The sequence below is a fragment of the Mus musculus genome, chromosome 1, assembly GCF_000001635.26.
Source record: "Mus musculus strain C57BL/6J chromosome 1, GRCm38.p6 C57BL/6J".
NCBI classification, from domain to species: Eukaryota; Metazoa; Chordata; class Mammalia; order Rodentia; family Muridae; genus Mus; species Mus musculus.
Genome location: NC_000067.6, coordinates 116179912 through 116206130, shown reverse-complemented (window position 1 = coordinate 116206130; position 26219 = coordinate 116179912). Strand labels below are relative to the sequence as shown.

At 38.9% G+C, this 26219-nt stretch overlaps 1 protein-coding gene across 4 annotated transcripts in view; it reads right to left on the bottom strand.

Moving 5' to 3' along the window:
* Nucleotides 1–26219, bottom strand: part of Cntnap5a (contactin associated protein-like 5A) — a 902587-nt gene that overhangs the window by 381193 nt on the left and 495175 nt on the right. For all 4 annotated transcript variants that reach the window (NM_001371013.1, NM_001077425.2, XM_006529775.4 and 1 more), the window contains 2 exons: nucleotides 21676–21825; nucleotides 17696–17867 (listed from right to left, as the gene is read on the bottom strand). In NM_001371013.1, the coding sequence (NP_001357942.1) occupies nucleotides 17696–17867; nucleotides 21676–21825 (322 nt within the window). The remainder of the gene's footprint in view (nucleotides 1–17695; nucleotides 17868–21675; nucleotides 21826–26219) is intronic.

Below are 26219 nucleotides of genomic sequence, written 5' to 3'. Positions count from 1 at the left end.
CCATCCTACCAAGATGGCTAAAAAGTATATTTCCCTTTTCTGCATTCATTATTACTTGTTGGTCTAACTGGACAACTGAGGTTGGGTGGCTAAAGTTGGCTTGCTAGTCAGTCATTAGGGTTCTTTCTCTAAATCTAGTAACTCCAGTAACATTTTTTGTTAATTATTCAAGACACAGACAGCTAACAGCACTTTGGGCTCCTTATTTTTTATCTTCTTTCATAAGAGACTGAATATTATACGAAGTAAAATCTGTGTCTGTTAACCATGGAGATTATGGCAAAAATAAAGGTGGATTTTCTAGGTTTGACCAACATATTACAGATACTGCTCATTGTCTTGTGCATGCTAAGCAGCCGTTATAAGAGTATCACACACATACACACACACAAACACTCACATACCTAGAAAAGACAACGTCAATTCTTTCTTCACATGATTATAATTTTTGCTGTTAGACTTGTTTAGACACTTCAGTGTTTAAAAGTTTGAACATTTTGGCCTAATAAGTCTCATATTAATAAGTATAAACAGAAATTCTCAAACCCCCAATTTAAAACATTTTAGGAAAAGAAGAGATTTGTTTACATAAAACTCAATCATGGGGTAAAAACACTCAACAGTGAGAGAATATAATAAACACACACACACACACACACACACCATACACACACAAAACCACACAGGAACATCACACACACACACACACAAACACACCAGATACACATACATTACAGATACAAAAACCACAAATACCACACATCATAAAGCACATACACACCAACACACAACACACACATACTACACACACAAACATATATATAACACATACACACACACATACACACACATACACACATAAAGATACACACAGACAAATATACCACACACAGACCAAAAAACAGACATACCAACACACATACCACACTCACATGCTCAGCCTGTGACTTGCTTTCCACCAGGGTCATGGCTTCAAGGGCTTTTGGTTGTTCTGTTTACTTTGATGTTTTTTAGGGTCATGAGTGGGTGCCTTAGTCACTTAAAAAAAAATCATTGTAATGAGACACCATGACCAAGTCAACTTACAGAAAAAAGAGTTTATTTGGAGCTTACAGTTTCAAAATGTATGTGCATGCAAGGCAGCAGGCAGGCTGGGCTGAGAGCTTACATGTTGAAATGCCAAACACAAACCAGAGAGAGAAAGACACAGGGAAGGGGGAGAGGCAGAGAGGAGAGAGAGGGGGGAGAGGGACAGAGACAGAGACAGGGACAGACAGAGAGACAGAGAGACAGAGAGTGGAAGAGAGAGCTAACTTTGAATGAGCTGGAATTTTGAAATTCCATAACCCACCCCCAGTGATACACCTCCTCCATTAAGACCACATCTCCTAATATTTTCCCCAAATTTTAACTATCTGGTAACTAAGCATTCAAACATATAAGCCTATTGAGCCCACTCTCATTCACATTACTGCAGTAGTCAATATGCTACTTAAGAGCTCTGCAGCCCGAAGCATCCATGGAGTTCATTACAACAGAATATAAACAAAAGAAAGTGGTAATGGACTCTGACTGTGTCACACAAACCTGACTTCCTCTCCATGGGATCATGTGAAGTATGCTCTTCCTCTTTTCTCTGCTGAACTTTTCAACTTTAATGGTCATTAAGGCACTATACAGAGTATACATAGACTTCTAACAATTTGAGCTCTGAGTAAAATGAGCTTCCAAAAAAGTGTACCCCTTCCTTAACAACGCCCAGGAAGGGCAAGGCACACAGGAGGGGACAGCACAGACAGGAGAAATGCAAGCATCATGCCTGCCAGAATCAGGTCTTTTCACGCATCATCTGTATTGTCTTATCATGAAGATCTGTTTTCTTCCAAATTTTCAGCCTTTTGCTTTATTACCATGTATTGTCTGAATAATTCTCTTTTGGAAACACAAAAATCAGTCTGCTACTGGTTTCTCTACCAGAGAAAACTCAAGATCCCCTCTGGAACAGTATTTGACTTAGGGTTTCTATTACTGTAACAAAACATGACCAAAGGCAACTTGGGAAGGAAAGAATTTATTTCGGCTTATAATTCTTACCCCATAACAGATGGAAGTCAGGGCAAGAACTAGCATAGGAGAGAAAACTGGAGAAAAGAGCATGTGCAGAGACCATGGAGGAATATTACTTATAGGTTTTTTATTCCTGGCTCTTTCAGTCTGCTTTCTTATAGCACCTTTGATGGAAAACAAACCCAGGTGTGGCACTGCCCACAGTAAATTACCTCCATCACACACCAATCATAAGTCAAGAAAATGCCAGAAGGGCGATCTGATGAGGGAGTTTCATTTTTTTGTTTGTTTTGTTTGTTTGTTTGTTTGTTTTGGGGTTTTTTTTTTTGTTTTGTTTTTATGGACCCTGTTTCAGAAAAGACAGTGCCTGAGAAACATCCTCTGAGGTTGTCTTCAGAATGGTATACATTCAGTTTTTTTTTTAATTGGGTATTTATTTCATTTACATTTCCAATGCTATCCCAAAAGTCCCCCACCCATTCCCCCACCCACCCACCCAAATGACTCCATGAAGCATCCCCCAGTCTACAATAGAAAAAAGTTAAAGATACTTGGGCTGGGAGAGTGGTTCAGCAGGAAAGAGTGCTTCCTTGTCAACCACAAGAAAGTTCTGAAGTTTGAATCCCCAGCACCCAGTTAGGAATAAAGCTGATTGTAGTAACATGCACCTTAAACACTGGCACTGTTGGGGACAAAGACAGGAGGATTGTTGGAGCATTTTGGTTGCCAGCTTAATTCCAGAGTCAATGATAGATCTTATCTCAAGGGAATTGAATAGAGAATGACATAAAAAGACATATGAAATCCCCTTCTAGTATATGAAGAAATGTTCAGGAGCATATGTACCTACCCATACAAATGTATAACACACACACACACACACACACACACACACACACACCAGAAATTAGAAATGCTTCTACAAGTCTTCCCATAGTCACCAATTTTAACACAAGTCATATTTTCCTATGATCATTGTCTCTCACTTTCAAAAAAATATCCACCTATAATTTTAGTTTCAACATTCATATCTGAGTACATCAGATATTCCAGTCCTTAACTATTTATTAGTTGTTATTTTCCCTTATTTGCAAGGGAATGTCATGTGACAATTGTTAGCTGGGAGGAGTCTTCTCTCATTTTCATTTAAAATTTTCCTCGCATAGGCTAATAAAGTTGACTTTTTCCCATCCTTCCTGTCCTTTCTGTGGCTCATGCCTCTGCTGCCTATCTTATTCACCACACTTTTTACCCGAATCCCAAACACTGACTGGAATTTGTAACCAGTTTACCATCACCATTGTTAGCACCACTGACTGAGCTTGATAAATAACCTGTTGATGGTGGTTACCTCATCAACCTTGAGAAAATAGGTTCACCTTTTGTCTATTCTTACGTAAAACTATCATATGTAATACAAAACCACTTTCTGCCATGTGTTCAACTGCACACTCAGTAGAGTGAATTTGGTAAAGTCAGTAACAAGAATTAATCTAACAGATCAATAAAACAATTTTGCAACACAGTATCACTATGTTCAGAAAAGTGAGGCTCAGAGATCAAGAGTCACTTGGAGATTCAACATAGTGGAAACCAAGCAGACAACTGGAACACTCCAAATGAACACATCAAAATTCCAAGTTCGACAACACTGGAAGGAAGAAACATGTGAGAAAAGAGGAAGGGGACAGGGAAGCCAGTGTCTACCTAGAGCCCATAGTTCCCTTCATTGCAGCCTTTGTGACAAGAGGGAAAGCCAAGGGTGCCTAGTGTGTATGATAATTTATGAAATCTAGAACAGGGTTTTGTGAAACATGCCGAAAAGCAGTCTCATCTAGAGAAGGGCTTTGTGGCTGTATTAGTCATTTCCTTCCACAAGTAGCCATTACAAACCACTAGACAAATCTTGCTAAGAGAGGCAGGTTTGTTTGGTCTCAGTTTGTGGGAAGAATCAATTATAGCAGGGGAAATACAGCAACACATGGAAGTAGCAGGTCATTACAGCATCTGCAGGCAGGAAGTAGACAGACACATGCTACTAAGCAGCTCCTTTCTACTTCTCTCCAGGACCCACTCTGGGTACTAGTGCTGATCACATCTAAGACAGGTACTTCCCAATTAACTTAATCTAGAACCTTGCTCACAGACATGCTCATATGTTTGTTTCCTACATGAATTTAAAATCAATATTAACCATTATAGTGATCAAATGTGTTTGTAAAATTGAAGGCTATTTCCAAAAACTTCCATCTTACAGTTTATAAGCATATGAAATATACAATTGTACAATACACACATGCACGCTCACACACACATACAGAGAGAGAGAGAGAGAGAGAGAGAGAGAGAGAGATCCTGCAGCAAAAACAAATCATTTAACTTTTGTTACATTGACATTTCTCAAACTTTTCTGAATAAATGAATATTTTTCTACTGATCATGGTTAGTATCAGACAAAACTGGGAGGAAATCTGGTTCCTTGCTATATAGGGAAATTTTTATGGATGAGCCAATATTATGATGTGCTCAATAGACTAATGTGTTTTAACTGCTGACTCAATATTTCTAAATGACCCACAGAAGTGCTTGGGCGTTTGTCTCAACACAACCCAGTCTCCATTCCAGATAAACTTAATCTGAAAGTCTAGGATTTGGGGTTACCAAGTTATACATTTTAAAAAGATTTCCTAATTATTTTTAAACATTCTAGTATATGGAGTAAGTAGCCAAAATTATTGGTATCAAATTTTAGGATTATTTTATGTATAGGATTAAACTATGTGGTAGGTTACTATCTATGATCAGGCATGCCAAGCTTTCATTTGTTTTAGTATGAAGGTCCGGGTGAGGGGCTAGAGAGATGATTCAGTGAGCAAATTATAATATGAAGATTTTCAGTAATCATTCAAAGAATAAGCTGAATGTGGCAACACCCACCTATAATTCTGGGGCTAGAAAGTAGACACAGAAGTATTCCTGTTGCTTTCAGATCACTAGTCTACCCAATTTAGAGCAATACACATTCAATGGGAGAACCTATCTTGAAAAATAAGGTATATCTGTCCTTGTTATATGTTGGAGAATATTTTGGGTATATGCCTAGGAGTGGTATAGCTGGGTCCTCTGATAATATTATGTCCAATTTTCTGAGGAACTGCCAGACTGATTTCCAGATTCCTTGTATCAGCTTGCAATCCCACCAACAGTGTAGGAATATTCCTCTTTTTCTATATCCTCACCAGCTTCTGCTGTCACCTGAGATTTTGATCTTAGCCATTCTGAGTAGTGTGAGGTAGAATCTCAGGGTTGTTATAATTTGCATTTCCTTGAAGACTAAGGATGTTGAACAATTCTTTGGGTGCTTCTCGGCCATTTGATATTACTCAGTTAAAAATTCTTTGTTTATCTCTGAACCCCATTTTTAATAGGGTTATTTGATTCTCTGGAGTCTAACTTCTTGAGTTATTTGTGTACGTTAGATATTAGCCCTCTATCCGATGTAGGATTGGTAAAGATCTTTCCCCAATTTTTTGGTTGCCATTATGTCCTATTGACAGTGTCCTTTGCCTTACAGAAGCTTTGCAATTTTATGAGGCCCCATTTGTCAATTGTTGAATACAGATGTGGATGCTCACAGCCTACCATTGGTCTGAGCACAGGGTCCCCAATGGAGGAGTTAGAGAAAGGACTGAAGGTGCTGAAAGGGGTGTGCAACCCAACAGGAAGAACAATATCAATCAACCAAAGTCCCCCATAGCTCTCAGGGACTAAGCCAAGAACCAAGGAGTACACATGGCTCCAGCTGCATAGCAGAGGATGGCCTTGTCAGTCATCAATGGGAGGAGAAGTCCTTGGTCCTAAGAAGGCTTAATAGATGCCCCACTGTAGGGGACTTGAGGGCAGGGAGGAGGGAGTGGGTGGCTTAGTGGGGAACAGCCTCATAGAGGCAGAGGGAGTGGGGATGGGATAGAGGATTTCTGGAAGGGTGGGAAAGAGAGAGAGAAAGGAAGAGAGAGAGAGGGAGACAGAGAGGGAGAGAGAGAGGGAGAGGGAGAGGGAAGACTGACCACCTGAAGCCACCATACTTTTTATGGAGACTCTATAAATTGTATTTACCTCAGAATTCATCATCAAATAAGACTCACAACTCACAAGCCCTAAAATTCACCCTTCATGGATTTATAGGAGCATCAGTCATCAGCATTACAATCTGTGCAAACAAATATCACAAGGTAGAAGATTTGGATTCAAGATTCTGAATATGCAAGATGATTCTGAAAATTATAATTTTACTGAGACCCAATATTTTCACTAAGAATTGTAAGATGTTTTTCTCAACTTTATAAAATATTAAAAAGGCTGTGAATTAGACCTGGGGTCAGATTAAGAATAGTTACAGAGTTTGTAAGTTGGAAGTCAATCAAAATGTAAACTTATTAAAACTGAATAAATATTTAAAACTCAGTTTCTTTTTAAAATAACCATATTTTAAGTTCATAGTTGTCACTAGTGACTGCATTCACGAGTATAAAAAAGAACACTTTTCTTGTTATAAAACATCCCAATGGAGTGGGAGGGTTGAGGAGCACTGGGAGGGGGAGGGGATAGGGGATTTTAGGAGGGGGAACTAGGGAAGGGGATAACATTTGAAATGTAAATAAAGAAAATATCTAATATAAAAATACCTAAAAATTTAAAAAACATCACAATGAGTAGTATAGTCTATATCCTTAGTACTTGATTCTTCAAAGCAAATACTGCTTTGAAACCCTTCCTGTGTTGTATATTAGTTACTGAACCAGTGCTGATAAAACACCTTATATAAGCTACATAAGGAAGGAACGGTTTATGTGGTTTACAGGTCAAGCGAATGGATTCAACCTTGGCAGAGAGTGCCTAACAGCAGAGACTGGAGACTTAGCTGGACACATTGCTGCCACAGGACGATGAAAGTGAACAGATAGTGGGCTTGGCTATCAAATATCACAGGCCATCCCCAGGGATCAACTTAGTCTAGCTGGACTTTGCCTCATAAAATATCACAGACACCTCTGAAACAAGTGAGGGCCCAGTGTTCAAACATGAGCCTGTGTGGAAAAGTTTCCATTCGAATCACAAGATATTCTCATCTACTTTGCCCCAGTAAAGGAATACAGACGTGTGCTACTGATCTAGTCCTATTGTCTCCTGTTTGATATTTTTTCCTGAGAATAGGCTGCCATTATTTCAAACATCTATTATGAGCAAGGTTTTTGTTTGGATCCTTGGCTCAATTATCTCCAGACATGTGCTTTTCTTTATTACTGTCTAGTTTATCAGCCTTTTTATGTGGCAAGTCCTTCCTCTGACATAAGCATTGTTCCAGGTGCAGTATAGCTTTGTATAGATGCTATCCTGTATCATCCAGGTGATTCATGAAATCCCACTCAGTGTGTAGTGTGACTTTCAAGGGGAAACATTTTAGAAGTTTCAAAGGATCGCAGGAGCCTGTTAAGTTTCTAATGAAAATACTTGCTATCTATGTAACTGGATAAGGCAGTTAACGACTCTCAATGTTAGCTCCTTCCCTTATAAAATGAGATGAGCTTGTGTTTATATTTCAGTACAGTGCCTCAAAGATTTGAGCCACATAATTAGTAGATAGTAGGCTGTATGTAGCATTGAACCAGTCTATTATTTTATTTTACTATATTTAAGTGTTCTAACTTCGACCAAATACTGAAAAGAAGATAAGGAAAAAAAAAAAAAAAAAAAAAAACCTTCGAAGAGGATAAAAAACACCCATCTCTTGTATTCTTTTATCATTATTTTCATCATTTTAAATGGGATTTTATGAACTAAGGATGTAGATTTGTTAGTTAAGTACTTGTTATAAAGTCATGAGGAGCTGGGTTTGGATCCTCAGAACGTATGTAAACATTGCACATGGTTGCATGTATCTGTAATTATATCACTGAAGAAGAGGCAGTAGGATCCCTGGAGCTTTGTAGGCTGAGCACATAATGAAACTGGTATGCTATAAATAAGTTTAATAAGAGATCCTGTCTCAAAAGAGTAATGAAGGAAAAACAACTGAGGGACAAACTTTGAACTGACCTTGGGCCTACACATATATGCACATTCATGTGCATGCATTCCTAGACAGACAGACAGACAGACAGACAGACAGACACACACACACACACACACACACACACACACACACACACACACACACCAGATGCTAAACTACATTTGGTAAAAGTTAGAAGCAGAGTTTTTCAGACCAGAAAATTGTGGAATCTGACAAAGCCAATAAATAAATGAATAACAGAGGTACTTTTGATAATGATGAGGAAAAAAAGAGTAGATAATTCTACTCTTGATTTATGAGCTGAAAAAAATTCTATTCTTTTGTATTTCCACTTTCAGATAAAAGCAGACAGGGGCACAAACCTGTCAGCACCCTTTAGGGCCACTGCTTGTCATTCCTCCAGGCAAACCGAGCCAACTTCACAGTTGCCCATCTGGCTTCCAGGAGCTGCATGGATTTCCAATGTACTCTCCCTCTATCTCATTATGTGAAGAGCAGTCACATCCTTAACATTCTCTAAAAGCACTGTCTCTTTCTTTTTTTCTCTTTAGCTGCCTTCTCTCCATACTCCAGACATGTTCCATTTATTTTCTTAAAGCATAAGATTGTAATAAAGATAACATGCTAGTGTGATTCCTTCTACCGTATTATTTATAGTTTATATTGCTGTGGCTTGTTTGTCTAATTTTATCATCACCTTGCAAAACAAAAATATTCTTGCTAGATAGTGGTTACAGAATAGTGACAGCTAGCACTGGGAGTGCTTTTATTAGGTATTCTTGGTTTTCAAGTAGAGTAAAAATCTTGCACTATCTATGTGGAAGTTTTCAAGATGAGAAAGAGGTGAAAGGATGATTCCTAACTCTTAGAAGACATGTCATGTTGTGTTGGGTATGTATCACAGGAAAGAGCATCACAGACTCTGGCTCAAGCTGTGACAAAGTGCCACTATCCTTAAGCTCCACTTTAGTTCTAACATGCTGTAAATGTGTAGAAAATATTTACAAGCAATGACACTTCAGTTATGTGTGTTACTTTCCTTACTACATGTTCAAATCTGGGCCAACTGATTGTCCTTCCTTCCCTAGTATGAAGAGTTTTAGGTGAATACGAAATTTTTCTAAGTTTATTCTTCATCTTGAGTAAATACTATATCTAGCACCAAAAGATAATGTTTACATGTGCAATATTTGTGTGTGGTTCATCTCCAACCACCAAGAGTAAATGCTGTTAAAGTCAGAAGTGTTCAAATTATGACATGTTTCAAAGCACCTGCATTCAGTAGAATGCAATAATGACATCCAGAAACTTCTAAAGCAGAGTCCAAGTAATGATGACAACTGGACACCAAACAACACTTAGTTAAACAAGGAAATATCTGGGTGGGTTGTAAGAACAGTTATATGGCAGGTGGGGTTTGGATACAGTTGTAGTTCTTCTAGACAGTACAGGGGCTGTCTCTGGAAATCCCATGTATGCTAGGAAAGTATTCTGCAGGAGTCAAGTAAATTCAGGTTCAATGAGAGAATCTGTCTTCAAAAACCAGGTGTGCTGTAACTGACAAAGATAACGTATGAGCCACTGGCCTTCAGAACACACGTATACCTGTACATCCATTTATATATAGGCACATGTACATACAGACAACAACACACAAAATTAAAGCCAGCCAGCTCCATTTGTATTACAGTAACAAATGCACATTTAAGGAAGTGGGGACATGGTTTGGGGATGAATTGTGTCTAAGGAAATCATTCTCTGCTCAGTTACTTCATCTGAAACAGTCTATAATTTGAGATCACATCACTTTAAAATTCCATACTATATAAATTCACTAATGTTAGAGAAATAGTAGAGTTTTTGGGTTTTGGGGTGTGTGTGTGTATGTTTCTGTGTGTGTCTGTGTATTCATGACTTTACACATGTGTTCATGGAGGCTGGAGAAGGACCTTGGTGGTCATTTTTCTGGTTGTCATTCCACCTTATTTTGTTAAGGCAGAACTCAGTTTTACCCAGAACTCAGCAAGTGAGCTAGGCTGTTTGGTGAAATAGCCTCATAGATCTATAAGTCTCCACCTTTTATGAGCTGGTAAATCAAGGATGCAACTGCATTTGACAATTTTAAGAGGATTCTGGAATGCCAACTCAGGTCTCATGATTGTACTGGCAAGTATTTTGCTGGCTGAACTCCTCTCCATCTTCATTTACAGAAACAATAATAGCACATAGCGTCCTATTCTTGGAGCCTTCATCTCAGATTATCTTCTCATGCTTCATGTATTTATAACATGTTCCTTGTCCAATTTGGAAAGAGGATTGCTTCCATAATTATTTGGTCAAATTATGTTTCTTAACCAGGCATATTAACTCATGCCTAAAATCCTAGAATTTTGTAGGCTAAGGTGGAAATATTATTATGAATTTAATTCCAGGCCTACCTCAACTAGAGTGTAAAATCTGGGCCAGCCTTTACAAATTGTGAGATCCTGTCTCAAAAGGAAAGGGAAGGAGGAAGAAAAATAAGAAGGATGAGGAGCAGAATGAGGAAGAGATGAAAAAGAAGAAATAATGAAAATAATTATAAGCACCATATATCTGTTAACACCTTTTACAGTGGTTTCTGAAAACAGAAGTCCTCAACTGTGTCCACCAATCAGCTACATTCTCAACTATTACCAAGGCACAAGAATGATTCAGGTTTTTCTTTCTTTTCTTTTTTTCTTCCTTCCTTTCTTTCTTTTTTCTTTTTCTTTTTTTCTTTCTTTCCTTTTTTTCCCTTGAGGAGTTCCAGATGGAGTGCCTATACTGAGAAAGTCTTTCAGACTCTTCCTACATAGAAGAGTTATTCCAGGCTAATTAAGTTCCTCCCTTCCACAGTCATCCTGAGAACTAGGTAACGCCAAGACCTCTCCAGGAAATCTTAGATCCCAATGTGTTCTGAGTCTTAGTATGTTTTTTACAAGTATGACAATAAGAAACATGGATTGTAACTCCCGTTCAGGTTTTTGTGTGCACAAATGGTTGAAGATATATGTGCACATATGTATTGAGCATGTGGAAGACAGTGATCAATGTTACAGGTCTTTTTCAATCATGCTACACATTATTTCTATTTTGAGATAAGTTTTCTCACTGAATTTGCAACCCATTGATTTAGGGAGACTAACTGGCCAGAGAACTAGAGAGAACCTCTTGTCTTTGCCTCTCCATCTTGAGAATTTAAGTATACCACTCTGTTCTACTTTTATGTGGATGCTGTATTCCAAGCATAGGTCCTCATGCTTTGGCAACACCCAGTTTACCAACTGAATGGTTTTTCCAGCTCTTACAGTGTGTGATTTCTGATGCATCATGCAAACACATCACTTCTTGCTTCAGATTTCTATGAAAGAGTTGGGGGTTCCTGCTCTCCACAGATTAGAGTGAGGAACATGTAGAAACATAGCAATAATTCTCCTCCATCAGAGTTTTTGATGCTAAGTTCTGCTACATGTTGGCTACATGGCCTTGGAAAAGTTAATTTGCTGCTTTGTGACTCAAACTCATTACTAAAAACTGTAGTTAATGATGATCCCTACTGTAGTTAGGAACACACACACACAGAAAACACCAATACATACAAACACAGCATACCACATATGTATATACATACATGGAGCATAGTACATACATGCATACACACACACACACACACACACACACACACACACACACAGCATAGCACACACACATACAAAGATATCTTACAAACTCTAAGAGACCACAGATACAGCCCAAACTACTGTGTCTAGCACAACTATCAATCACTATGGATGAAGATAGAAAATATTCCACATTAAAACCAAATTTAATCAAATTTACCAATTCAGCCTCTCAGAAAGCATTAGAAGAAATAGTGCATTTTAAGAGATTACACATGCCAAAGAAAACACAAGAATAAATAATCCTTGATGAGTAAATCAAATGAAGAAATTCTGCATTATAACATACATATAACTCATGAACACACACACACATATGTCCCCTGATCAGGAGCTGATAGGGTTTATAACCCCATAGGAAGAACAACAATAGCAACCAATCAGAACCCTCAGAGCTCCCAGGGACTAAACCAGCAACTAAAGAGTACACATGGCTCTAGCCACATTTAGCAGAGGATGGCCATGTTGGATATCAATTGGAGGAGAGGCCCTTGGTCTTGTTAAGGCTCAATGCTCCAGGGTTGCCATGGCATGGAGGCAGGAGTGGGTGGGTGGGGGAATACCCTCATAGAAGCAGGGGGAGGGGAGAGAGATAGGGGTTTTCTGGGAGGAAACAGGGAAAGGGGATAACATTTGAAATGTAAATAAATAAAATATCTAATAAAAGAAGGAAAAAAAAAAGAAAAGTAAAGATTAGCTACTAATTTGACTCAGACTGCAAACATTTTGTTGCGCTGGCTAGTTCCTCTGGCCTTGACTTCCATTCCTTGTGTGGCACTGTAATTACACGGTGGAGCCTTTTGATCATGCAAACTGATATTCAAATGCTTCCCATCTTCTTAATCCTACCTTACGCCATCCACAGTAAGTGTCCAGTCTATGCTCCATGATGTCCCTCAACTCATCCCATTCCCCAGGTAGGCTCCTTTACTAGCTCTGGCCACACAAGCCCTTACTCTTCTTTTGAACTTTAGCAACAGATGCCACACCCTTCCACAGACTCAGAAATTGACAAACACTGGACTTGAATATGACTCCTGTGACCACTAAATATTTTACCTTAAATGAGCAGTTGGCAAACTTTCCTAGCATTGGTGACAACCCCAGAGATCTTAAATGTGAGAGTTCTTTAGAGTGTTCTTTAGGAGTACATCCTGAAATCCTCTCCTCCTTCCCAGGTTGGCACCTAGATATAACTAACTCCTTTAAAATTTACTTTGCTTTTAAATTATATGTATGTATCTGAGTGCAGGTACCCATGGAGACCAGAAGAGGATGTCAAATCTACTGTATATAGAATTACAAGTGGTTAGGAGCCACCAATGTGGGTGCTGGGAATGAAACTCTCTACTTCTCCCAGAGCAGCAGGAGCTCTCAACTACTGGACCATCTCACAGCCCTAGAAATTTCATTTCTACCAATTTGCACTGTGTGCTGTGATATTGTACATCAGCCACACTTGAAGAACCACTTAATTTCTACAAGATTGTGGAGATAGTTAAAGGAAGTAATAGCTAAAGAATGTTTATTCAGTAACTGCTAGATAAAATGCACTTTTGTTTTCCTCCATGAAACAGGGCAAAATATGACAAATTAAAAAGACAAAGGCAGCAGAGTGATCCTGGTTTTACTTCAGACCATTTCAAGCATAAAGGGAGAACACCATATTGTAGCATTTCTCACTTAGAGAGAAGTGCTCAGATGGTGTGGGCATTGCCCTTACCCTGGCTTTCCAGGCACCTGACATAAAGGCGTTCCAATTTAGAAAAGAGCTCAGACATATGTATGTCTTTTTATATTATTCACTGTTTTTTAACACACTCCCACATATGAGATGGGATGTATAAGCACTCTGTGGAGGTTATCCAACATAATGTTTTTACCATCTTCTGTGTTTGTAGTTCTCCCCGCTCAAGCTGAGAAGCTAAGAATCCTGACCAGAGAGTGAGACACATGTTTTTCTTAGAAGAAAATGTTGTAAGAGAAAAAGAACAAGATACAGAAGGAGGAAATTGTATTTATGACATATGTAACTGTAGGAAACTGAATACACTGTTTTACATGTGTTCCACTGAGTGAAAAACACAAATGGTTTGCATTTTCACAAGGATTAGAAGGAAATGCACTTAGGATACAATTGCAGAGGCCAGGAGCAATAAACCCTGATTTGATATTTAATTTTGCAGCTTTCACATGATGTCCATTTCTGGGACTGGGACTGGATGATATCTAAGGACCTCCCTTAAATTATATTGCTGTATGAGAGTAGTGCACAGGGAATGAAACTTGTAGTATCCAAAATTTCCCTGGCATTCTAGAAAGCTGCACAGAAATCAATGTTTGTCAGTCATAATAAAATTTATCAATATTGCTGTGTATGGGGGAGATGCATGTATGCACATGCCTGTGAACAAGTGGAAGGAAGGAAGAGGGTGTTAGCTATCCTCCTCTATCATTCTCTACCTTATCCTTTTGAGGGATGTTCTTTTTCTTGAACCTGGAAGTAATTATGTTTTTGTTGTTGTTGCTACTGCTATTGTTCTAACTAGGCTGGCAACTGGAAAGCTGCAGAAAGCTCCCATCTCTATTTCCTATAGCACTAGGATTACAGATACTCACATGTTACTGTGTTTAGTTTGTTACATGTGCGCTCTTATCTTAACTCAGATCCTTGTGTTTTTGAAGAAAGCATTCTTACCCAGGGAGACTTCTTTCCAGCCATAAGTGATTTTTCAAGGGTAGACATTAAATGCCTCAAAGGAAACTGAGCTTAGAAATTTGTTAGACATCATTTCCCAAGGCCTGTAATAGCTCACTGAAAAGTACTTTAAGATTTTGCAGCTTTGTGCCTTTTTTCTTGAAGACTGCTATGGCCTTCCCATATTTGCTATCCTTCACAAATGACTAGCACTAAGATATTTGAATTTGTAAACATATTTGGAAACAAAAGAAGAGAAGCCAGAGTGTATAGGTGGGCCCCACTTCACTCTGAAGGTGAGAAAGGACATAGATACAAGCATAGAGTTCTTAGTATCTGCTGTCTAAGGGGAAACTCTCAGGCCTCCATAGTCTTGTTAGCCAGGGGACAGGATGATCCCCTGCTGTGCCTAGCAGGCAGGTTCATATCAGCTGGCTTACATATTCATACATGACAAATGGAACAATCATCCCTCTTTGAGATAGGCAGAGAGCTCAAGAGACCCCCTGCATTTACTTCCCCAAGCACTGAGGCTTTTCTTACCCTGCCTGATCTCTGACAAATTGACTCTTTATTTATTGTGCATCTATACCATATATTTTCCCTCCTTGTATCTATTGCTGTTACTAGTTTACATGTATATAAACTTCCTTTATGACATTTATCTTTATTTCAAAACTTAAAAGAAAACACAAAACTCTGAAAACACCTGCCTCCCAGATTTCAAACAAATGCAAATTAGATCAATAAGAAAATGACTGCAATTCAAGTGAAATATACCATTTATCCACTAAAGCAAATACATTTCATATTATACAATAAAACCAAACAAAATTGTATGTAATATAAATACTCAAGACTACAATTACACAAAAATAAAGTGCAGGGCTGATGGCAATGATTTTCTTGTAATTAAAAATAATGAGACCTTCCATAATTGTATGTGAAGATATCAAAGATAGCCCATTTGACAAATGTCCCTGTATTGATCTGTAGCACAAAATGGTGCACCAGATGATGAATTTGGGAGTTCCTCCATTGCTAGGAATATAGACTTGGGATGGTACCCATTTCCTGTAATAGCTTTGATTTGGAAACCTCTAAATTAGCACATGTTAATGATGTACACATTTTATTACCCACTTTTCCAGTTGGTCAAATAAAAAAAAAAAGCACAAGGATCAAGAAGTCAGTGTGATGTGTTGGGAATATCATTTGCAATGGTATCAGAAATGCATGCTAATGTTCCATGTGATTATAGTGGTCATAGCCAGCATTAGCAAAGACCGCATGCTACATGGCTGATTTCCCAAGTTCCACAGTAAAGGCACCTGATGCTTTTCATCATTTCTCCCTGGACTGGAAAAAAATCATCTCCCTTACTCCCCTTACTATGGCAATATGGTTTTGTTGTAGTTGTTGTTGTTTTGTTTTTTGTTTTTTTTGGGATTTTTCAAGACAGGGTTTCTCTGTGTACTCCTGGCTGTCCTGGAACTCACTCTGCAGACCAGGTTGGCCTCTAACTCAGAAATTCACCTACCTCTCCCTCCCAAGTGCTGGGATTAAAGGTGTGTGCCACCATATTTTTCTTAACTCATGTTTCTAAGCAAATCTGATGATGTTCCTTCTCAGTTCTCACATAGAATATGAAACCAAAATCTGCTAGCACAAAAGTCTTCATTCTGATAATTCCAGGTCCACATCCCGAGCTATATGGAAGCCATGTGACTTTCCTGCTTGACCTAAAGGCTGAATCATGTCAACTGAACCTAAAACATGGTGGATTGGAAGACACCAATTGAAAGACACTAATTGAAAGTCATCAATTTCTTGCTTCTCAGGAAATACATATTGTCAAAAACACTATCATATGCTGTTAGTTATAAAATGCATCCCAGTACTGGAGATATTAAATGCAAAATCAAATTATTTTAACTTGGCAATACTTACAAGCCCTGTCTTTTGCCAGGCAGTATCTCCTATCAGCTTCTGTCTACTCTCAACATGGCCAAACATGATTTTGACTCATCCTTTAAGATGTAATTCAAGCCAGAAGTGGTGGTGCATGCCTTTAATTCCAGCACTTGGGAGGCAGAGGCAGGAAGATTTCTGAGTTTGAGGCCATCTTGGTCTACAGAGTGAGTTCCAGGATAGCCAGGGCTAAACATAGAATCCCCGTCTTGAAAAACCAATATATATATATGTATATATCACATACCCAGATTTCCCCCATTTCACCCCTCCTCCTCAAAGTGGTATGAGCTTACTGGTATAACATGTTCTTACTAGTATCACTTTTCACAAATCAGGGTACATATCAGTTTATAGCAATGGCTAATTAATGTAGCCAAGAACCTTAAATACTAACACATAGGTATCCACTTAACAAATCCTATTTACCCATCTGCTCATTAATATCTTAAAAGGGATAAGCAGAATTACAAGAATGAAGGAGGTAGTTGCTACAGAAGGAGCACATCAAAATACTGCTGAAACTCAGCATCCATTCTATTTGGCCTTTTTGAGTTAAAATCTAGAACCTTCTACCATAAAAGGAGCCAAATCCCAAGAAAGCTGCCACTAGAACATGAGCATCATGTTGGATATCTAGGTTGTAGAATAAAATGATTGGTTCTCACTAGTTTACTGTCTGAGCACTTTAGAATGAGAGAAGCAGTGAATGGAGTTGGTAGCAACTAGGACCAGACATCCCCAATTGAGGACATTCACAGTGAGCAACAGCCAGCCACTTAGCTATAGACTTCCTGAAGCTGTTAACATTATAGGAAGAATACCCACAGCAGGCAAGGAATAAAATGGTTTAGGGAGAGAAATTCCTCCCTCCTTTCTGCTTTACTCTTAACTTCAAAGAAACCAAATATTGTTTATGCATAAAATTTTAATCCTTTCACAAATTTGTATTTTGATTTAATTTGCATATCCCATTTACTGCAAGTCAACATGAAGAGAGATTCAACCAATTTAAACCATTTTCAATGGGCCTGAAATCCCTTCAGAAATATTTTCTATTAGGCAACTCAATTATATCTAATGTGGCTACTGTCTACAGATTAGAATTTTGCTTAAAGAAATTCATATTCAGAACAGTGAGAATGGGAAGGGGTGGAGGAACAGAGGAGACAAGACAATAATTACCTGTCTTTGATGCTACACAGATCAATGTGTAAATCACTAAAACTCCCCAGGGAACCTTGCTGAACTGAAATGAGGTCCTTGGGCTGGTTATCAATAAAGATGAGCCTCATGCAGCCTTGGAAAGCCTTAATGGGGTTTAAGCATTGGGAATCGGTGAGATTGTCAGGGCACCCTGTGGGACAGAGAGAAAAGATGAAAAGCACTGAAATGATAGGTCATTGATTTGGCAACCTATTGATGGAAGACCTTGAGGTCTAATTATCTTGGCACTTCTGTATTCATAGCAGGGCACACTTGTGTTGTAAACTGGAACTCAGGAAGAGATGCAAAAATGATGCAAAATGGGGATGCTCAGTTACTATAAAGGAGAAAGGTGCCAAAGGGAACATTATTGGTAAGATAGTTACTTTAATCCCCATTGTGTGTGTGAATGTGTGTGTGGGGGGAGTGTAGGGGTGTGTGTGCGCATTTCTGTGCATGTGTGTCTGTGTGTATGTGTATATGTGTGTATGTGTGTATGTGTGTGTGCATATGTGCATGTGTGTGTCTCTGTGTGTGAGTGGTGCATTCCTAAAAATTCAGCATTCTTTGTGGTTACATATAGAAGCCAGAGGTTGGAATCAAGACATCTTGCTCTGCCACTTCCCATTTTATTCTTTGAAATAAGGTCTCTTTGTGAATCATGGCTTCACCAATATACCTAAACTGGCTGGTCTTGAGTTCCAGGTCTCTGCCTTCACCTATCACTTTACTTTATGTGACATGGGCTACTCATCTACATGGAAGCTTTGTGACTTATATAGGCTGGGTTGTCAGTGAACATCAGGAGCCTGCTTAACTCAGCCTCACCAGCACTGAAACTCAAGTAGTTTCATGCCATGCCTAGTATTTTATATGGGTACTGGGAATTCAAACTCAGTTTCTCATGCTTGCATGGCAAACATTCTACCAACCAAGTCAGCTACACACACACACACACACACACACACACACACACACACACACACACTGCTGGAAATGTGTTTACTTTGAATGGCATCTTTAGCATACTCTTCACATATTTTAAGTGTTTGGGAAGGCTGGTTGTATCTCAAAACACTCATCTAAGTTCAAAATGCAGTTCTTAATTACATTTTCTAAGGAAATTATGCTCTGGTAAGGATGGCAGATGAGTAATTTTTGGTTAATTGTGGAGCATTAACAAGATAAGCTCCTGAGAAAAGTACACTCAGGAACCAAGCAGGATTTTTGACATGCAGTGCAAAGCAAATCCAGACATTAAGAGAATGATGGTCTTAAGTACACATAGTTGCAGGCTGTAATAGCACATGAGAAAGGTTACCACCACACCTCTTAAAAATTGTTCTTTTAAAAAATAAAACTGCATTGCACCCATTAGTATCACCTGCAGTCAGCTCAACCTTCTCATTAAGACAGGTGAAGACCAAGCAGATAGATGAGTATGTGTGCTCTTACAAACTCCATCTCAGTAATTTTCATAGGTTCAGAGCACATGGGAATATGAGCTTGAAAACATGGCAATATGCCATAAACACAAGGAATTATTTCACTCATCTCTGATAGACAGTCACTGCAGGGCTGAAGCCTGGCAGCTGGTTAACAGCTCACAGGCACACTATAAAATGAAGAGATGCTACTGCTTCTAATTGAAACTGTAGAGAGAATTTATGGAAGTTGACTACTATTGTGGAAGCTCATTTTTTATGTTCCTTAAGTTTACAGTCTGCATGTGGAGAGTTTGTTTAAACACTGTTCAAATCATAGATAAATCTTCATGTTCTATGTCTAGCACCCTAAAAACTCACTCAGAATTCATCAATATTCTAACTGAGGGGAGCAGAACCATTATACTGCAGTGATATTTTAGAAGATTATTGTACCATTATTATTCAAAGCCATTTTGCCTGAGAATAAATTTCTGACTCTCATTTTTTCCTCCGTTGCTGAAAAACCCTATGTAATCTAGAACATGAAGCTTGCAGTTGGGACCACTGCTCAGCATTGATTCCTGTTCATTTTCTTTCACTATGGGCTGGCTGCAGTGAACAAAGATTTGAATCTGCACCATACACTCAATGTCTCTAGAGCTTCCTACAGATTATTATTTTATTAATCTTAGAATGACAGTGTATATGAGCATGAGTCACATGTGCCACAGCCAATGCACAGAGATTAGAACTAAGAACTGCAGCATTAGATTTCAACGACAGCAATTGGTGCTTTCTACCTTCTCTGAGGATGGATCTTTGGTTTCCTACTGAATACACCAGGGCTAACACAGCAAGATCATTATGACTTTGCCATACAGATTATTTTATTTCACCAAACAACAGCCTTTTTATCTACCATACACACACAAGATCATCTAAAGTACATGCTATTGCTTGGCATGTGATGGTCATTGTGGGTGAAGGACTATCGTCCTTCTTCATGCTAAAATCCAAATGCGTTGATCTTGTTCTGCACAGCTCCCTTCCAAAAAGACCTTTAATATATATTCTGTGCCTGTGCAAAGATCTTGGTATTTCAAGATCCACAACCTTAGGAAGAAAGGGGTGATTTGTAGATTTTAGAGCTAAGAGACTGCAGGGTTTGAGGATGCACTCAGTGTAGAGTGTATGATAAGTATATGGCAAACTCTAGGTAACTATAGTTTATGTGTCATTGCTATGACTACTATTTCTATTACTACATGTGAGCAAGACAGAGTGTGTGCATGCATGTACTGTCCTGAACATATGGAAGACAGAGACAGAATTGTGGAGCCCATTCTCTTGTCGTAGTACAGATTCCAAGGACAGAACTCAAGTCTTCAGGTTTGAGCAATGAGTGTCTTTGCCCCTGGATTCCTCTTATCTCTCCAGTGAAGGCTATTATGCAGTACTTGTGTCTGGTAACTTCATGGGAAGGAACAGAAAGCTTTAGGTCAAGGCTAGCTCATATTCTCATCTACAAGATCTGAACCAGGTTGAGTCACTTTCTATATTGTGTAAGAGAACCATGATAGGAGAGTTTAGTGTGCATGCGGTTGGGTGCATGAAGACAAGTACCTTTTACGTGCTAAGTAAGCATTCCATTTAACTTCAACAAGCCTGCATTTTGCACTTGTTCATACTTTCCAGTAATTCTGAAAGTGATCATGTTGTCTATGTTCTACAAAAGGACTTCAGGGACTGTAACTTAAGAGCTTAAAGTCAGTCAGCCATAGGTAATAAGTCACCTTTAGATGTTGCTTCTGTAAGATAGATCACTGACTACAGAATTAGACATCTATTTTAATAAAATATACGTTTAAAATACTCAGCATGGGTGAATTTGTAAACATGGCAAATGTCATGTAAGCTTTTTCCACCTGAGTTTATTTTTGTTTCTGTTCCTAGAAGTGTTGCAACTGTTGCAAACAGTAGAAAAGGCAATAACTTAGAAATTGTAATTGCTCCTCCTTGTTTCTTGGAGGCCCTACCTCCTTTCTACTTTTCTCTGTCACCCTCCATGGGTGTGAAAAATCTCTTAAGACATAGAAAAGGAGATCCGAGGCTCACAAAGTAAAGTGGCAGTGGGGGGCCAAGATGTCCATGCTGACTGGTGGTATCTCCCACTAGAGTTTTTTCTCCTGTGGGTACTTGCTGACTCTTAGCTCCTTTTCTCTAAGTTTTCAGCTGAGTTTCTCCTTTCTAGTGTGAGACCAAGAGCTTGGCATGGCTTCAAGAATTACTTCTGGTGAGTTATGTAACCCAAATCTAGTACCTAGGCCTTGGGTGTCCTTTTGCCCTCGGCACTGTCCTAGATAGCTTACGTTTGCACAGTTGTATGAGGTTTTGATTTCTCACTATTTGGTGCCTGAATATGCCTGCCTGCATGCATGCATGGTTATGGGGGAGAGATGTCTAATTGCTAAATCACATGGTAGAATAATTTCCCTGCCTCTTTATTTGTTGTCTCAAGGCTAAGGAACTTACCTCCAAAGTAGTAACTCTTTCCAGAATAAATCTGTATTCGGGAGGTGTCTGGAGCTGGGGAAGCAGCATCATTATCCAGTGTGAGAGTAACACGATTTCTTCTGGCATTGATGCTGACAGAATGCCACAGGCCATCATTTAAGCCACTGCCTGCAAGAGAAACAGGAAGGTCCGTTTCATGAAGGTCATCTTTCTTCTCTGCCTAATAGCTCAGCATCTTTCCAAACCATTTCTGATAGCTTCATCTTCAAAATGAAGGGAACAAATCAAATATGTGGAACATCTCTGCCAAATAAAGAAATGCTATTTATTAATTAGCATGATGATGGGTGGCTACCCAGGAAAAAGATAAAAAAAAAAAAACTGTTAAAACCCCTCACTGTCATACCAGAAATTGTATCCTCAGACAGAGGAGGCATAGGTCATTTTTCCCCTTGTACCTTTCTGAAGTTTGTATCCAACTGATAGTGAAATCTTTTGCAAGTTTTTGTTTAAACCAATGGCTCTAAGAATCAAAACTAGGACTTCACATATCCTGTGCAACTATATACCACTGGGCTTCACTAGCCCTGGAAATTTTTTTATTTAATTATACAAGGTTACTTTCTTAGTTTCTTTCCATGTTGCTGTGATAAAATACCCTAACAAAATTAACTCAAAGGATAAAGACTCTATTTCAACTAAGAGTTCAAGGATAAAGTAGTGACATACTGGCAGGGAAGTCAGGGCAGCAGGAGCTTGAAGCAGATGGTCATGTCACATTCACAGTTAGGAAACAGATACGGATGAATACATGCTGTTGATCATTTGGGTTTCTCTACTGTATACCATGCAGAATCAGATCTACAGCTCAGGGAGTGGTCCTGCTTACATTTACAAGGATGGATCTGCCCACATCAACTTCCATACTCAAGAAAGTCCCTCACAGATATTCTCAGTCTAACCTTAATTTCTGTAATCTCTTTTGGTGTTCTTGGAGGCTTGCTCTTGGGTGAATCTAGATCCCATCAAGGTGACAATTAGCATCAATCATCATACCTACTCAAAGATGGGTAAAAATATAAAATGCTTTGACTATATCCTCCTCTATATCCTACTAGCCTTTCCCATGCCTCACATTACTTAATTGTCCAGACAGGAATTCTTCTATTTTCATGTCCATTTCCTGAAGTTGACAAAGCCACACCCATAACAAGGTGGAGGGAGTTTTCTACTGCAATCAAGATACAGACAAATTGAATAGCAACAGTCTGTGTGTGTGGGGGGGAGGGGTGCACATGTGGAGGTCAAAGACAGTTTGTGTAAGGTAAATCTCTCCATATGCTACCTAGATCCTAGGAATCGAGCTTATGTGGTCAGGCTTGGTGGCGAGAACTTTTACTGGCTCAACTGTCATTCTGAATTTCAAGAGGTTTTTTTTTTTTTTTTTTTTTTTTTTCCTAAGTTACTAATAAAACATTGCCTGAGACACTTGCTTTCCCCAACCACTGGCACATCACCTACAAAGATCATCATACCAGTTTGGCATCATGGTTAAAGTAATCAAACCTGATCACAAGACAATTCACACTCAATTTGGAGGGTAAAGATGTTCCTGGTTAACAGCAACCTGTCCTGTTCCTTTGACCCAGATCCCTTTCAGCTGCAGGACAATAGTGACCTATCTTACTGAGGAAACTCCACTAGGAAATTTTCATGGAGGGCCAATAACTTCCTTTCAAAAAAAAGTGTTATTGATGGAGGCTCTTGGTTGTGTATGGCCCACTGAACCCTGAAAAACATAACAGTCATTTTGACTGCTCAGGCCACAATAACACAGAAGTGACACATGTTCATCATTCAGATCACCTTCAGTGTGCCCGCCTGTATGATGAGCTGACTTCCTTCTCTTTGCCTCAGTTGCCTCACCTGCCAAAGGGGATCATGTCTATACTTATGATGACTCTAGGGATTATAACTACTACCATAGTTATTTGCATAGAAACTCCAGCTCAAGTATCCAGGCACACTGAACAGAACATATGAACTAACACTGATGACCAGAACAGCAAGTCCCAGACAGCCTTGGGATTGGGTGATATTAACATCGCATGACATTGAATTTTGAATTAAGCATAATTAAAAGGCAGAGACAATTACAGAAAGAACTCAAACACCATCCTTTGAATTTAAGTCAATGAGGAAGACAAAGACACTAACAACTTAAACAATGGACACCTAGGCTGATTCTGGGAATAGCATGATAGCTTGTACTTCTAAATTCACAGAAGCTATGATTACTCCACCCAGCCCAAGACTTACACTAACTTTTTCCAACCAACACCCTATCATATAGTGTGAGGAGCTTGACATGTCTCAAACCACCATGATGTTTATTGAGTTAATGGCTGACGGATAAGTGGTCATGTCTTTTGGTAGTGTAGCCACGAGTAAGGTACTTAAGAACGTGCAACTCCCTGTTCATGCTCCTGTAAACAATACTAATGGAGCCCGTTGGGTTATTAAAAGCAAAGATAATGAAAGTAAAAAGGGAACTAGTTTGGAATAGCAGGGATCAATAGGAGTGGGAGGGAGAAAGGGAGAGAGAGTAAGAAAGTAAAGGGGATGAATATGATTTAAATACATTATACACATGTGTGAAAATGTTATAATGAACCAACTGCATATAATTAATATATGCTAATACGAAATCAAAGACAAAATAAACACAACAGCAAACAGTTGCAAACTTTCAGCTCTTGGTGAGACAGTGATAACAGGCAGGGAAGAAAGAAGTGTTACTATGGTAAGACTAGAAATGTTTCACAGAGTAAGAGACTGATTTCATAGCCCATTGAGTAAAAATTCTAGGAGACAGACATCTTCCTAGATAATAAAGAAATAGTTCATAGAAAATAGAAGAAGATAATGGATAGAGATACAGACCAAGGAAAACAATCAAAGCAGGTGGGAAGAGAAGCCAGTTAATTATCAAGGCCTTGTGTGCCAGGCTAGGAAGAGTATTCTGCAAGAGCTTTGAAACAGGGCTCTGGAGAATATTTACTCGAATCAATTTCCTAAAAATCTCTTTAGAAGGAATTTGGGCATTTTTACTAAAACAAACAAACAAACAAACAGCAATAACAAGACAAAAAATAAAATCCATGATTTGGATGGGGCTGAGATAATTCAGAGGACAAAATCCTTTGCAATCCATCCCTCACAAGCCAGAGAACTCACCTAAAAGCCAAAATCACCTGCAATCATTTATAGTCCCAGTATGACTGTGAGGGGCAGGAGATGGAGACAGAAGAATCTGCAAAAGCTTGAAGGTCAGCTAATCTTGCCTACACAGCAAGTCTCAAACCCTATCTCATGACAAGGTAGAAGAGTAAAAACCAATACCCAAAGGTTGTCCACTGATTTTACACACATATTCGGGTGCCCCAACCTCTCTAAAACAGTGATGCCATATTTCACACAGGAATGCATGTATTTACCTCTCCCTGCTTTGCATTCATCCTGCCCCTAACACACACACACACACACACACACACACACACACACACACACACACACACGCACACAATGTATTTGGAAAATTCTAATGAAATGCAAAGATACAATCACTACTATAGACCCAGTGAGCAGTCTTCACCTTGGGAATAACTAGGTCAGAGGTTCATATTCTCAGAGGGTTATATGAATGAGCTTAGAGACAATGCCTCTCACTCCTATCCACTGATGGAGATCACCCCAAGGGACAGCATGACAAGATAATAGGCAAAATAGCAGCAGGAGAAAAAAAAAAAACAGAGATGGATGAACCAGAAACTGTTACTAGAGAAACACTAGATAGGACGTGGCAGAAGCCCCTGGAGGCTTCACTGAAAAGTCCTCTTGAAAGAAGACATAAAGAGGCCTGCTTGGCTCTCAGTGGCCTGGGTAGAGCAAGCAGCTCTGAAACTCTGTGCACAGAATTTCCATAGGGCAGTTTGAGTACCAAATACTAAACCCCGTCTCAAAAAAACAATATATATGTATTACAGGGTCAGTGAGAGATATTGTCTAATATATATATACATATATATGTATATGTATATATATGTGTATATATATATATATGTGTGTGTATGTGTGTGTGTGTGTGTATACATACATACATACACTATCTCTCACTGACCCTGTTTTATGATATTTCTGACTAGCTACATGGTCATTGCACCCCAGGGATCCTCTTATATTTATGTTTCTGAGCTGAAATTGCAGGCAGGTACCACGGCACTCAGCAATTTATTTGGATGCTAGGAATCTGAACTGAAATTCTCATGTTTACGCAGAAAGCACCAATAGATCCAGCTCTCTAGTACTTGACTTTCTTGTTTTTTTTTCTTTTTTTTTTAACTGTTATTTACTATTTATTTATTTACTTATTTATTTATTTATTTATTTACTTTTGTATGCTGTGTGTAGGAGCACAAAGTCAGACACAACCTCATGGACTCAGTTCATCCCCTTTATGTGGATGTGAGTTTGAACTCAGGTCATGAGGTTTGTGCAGAAAG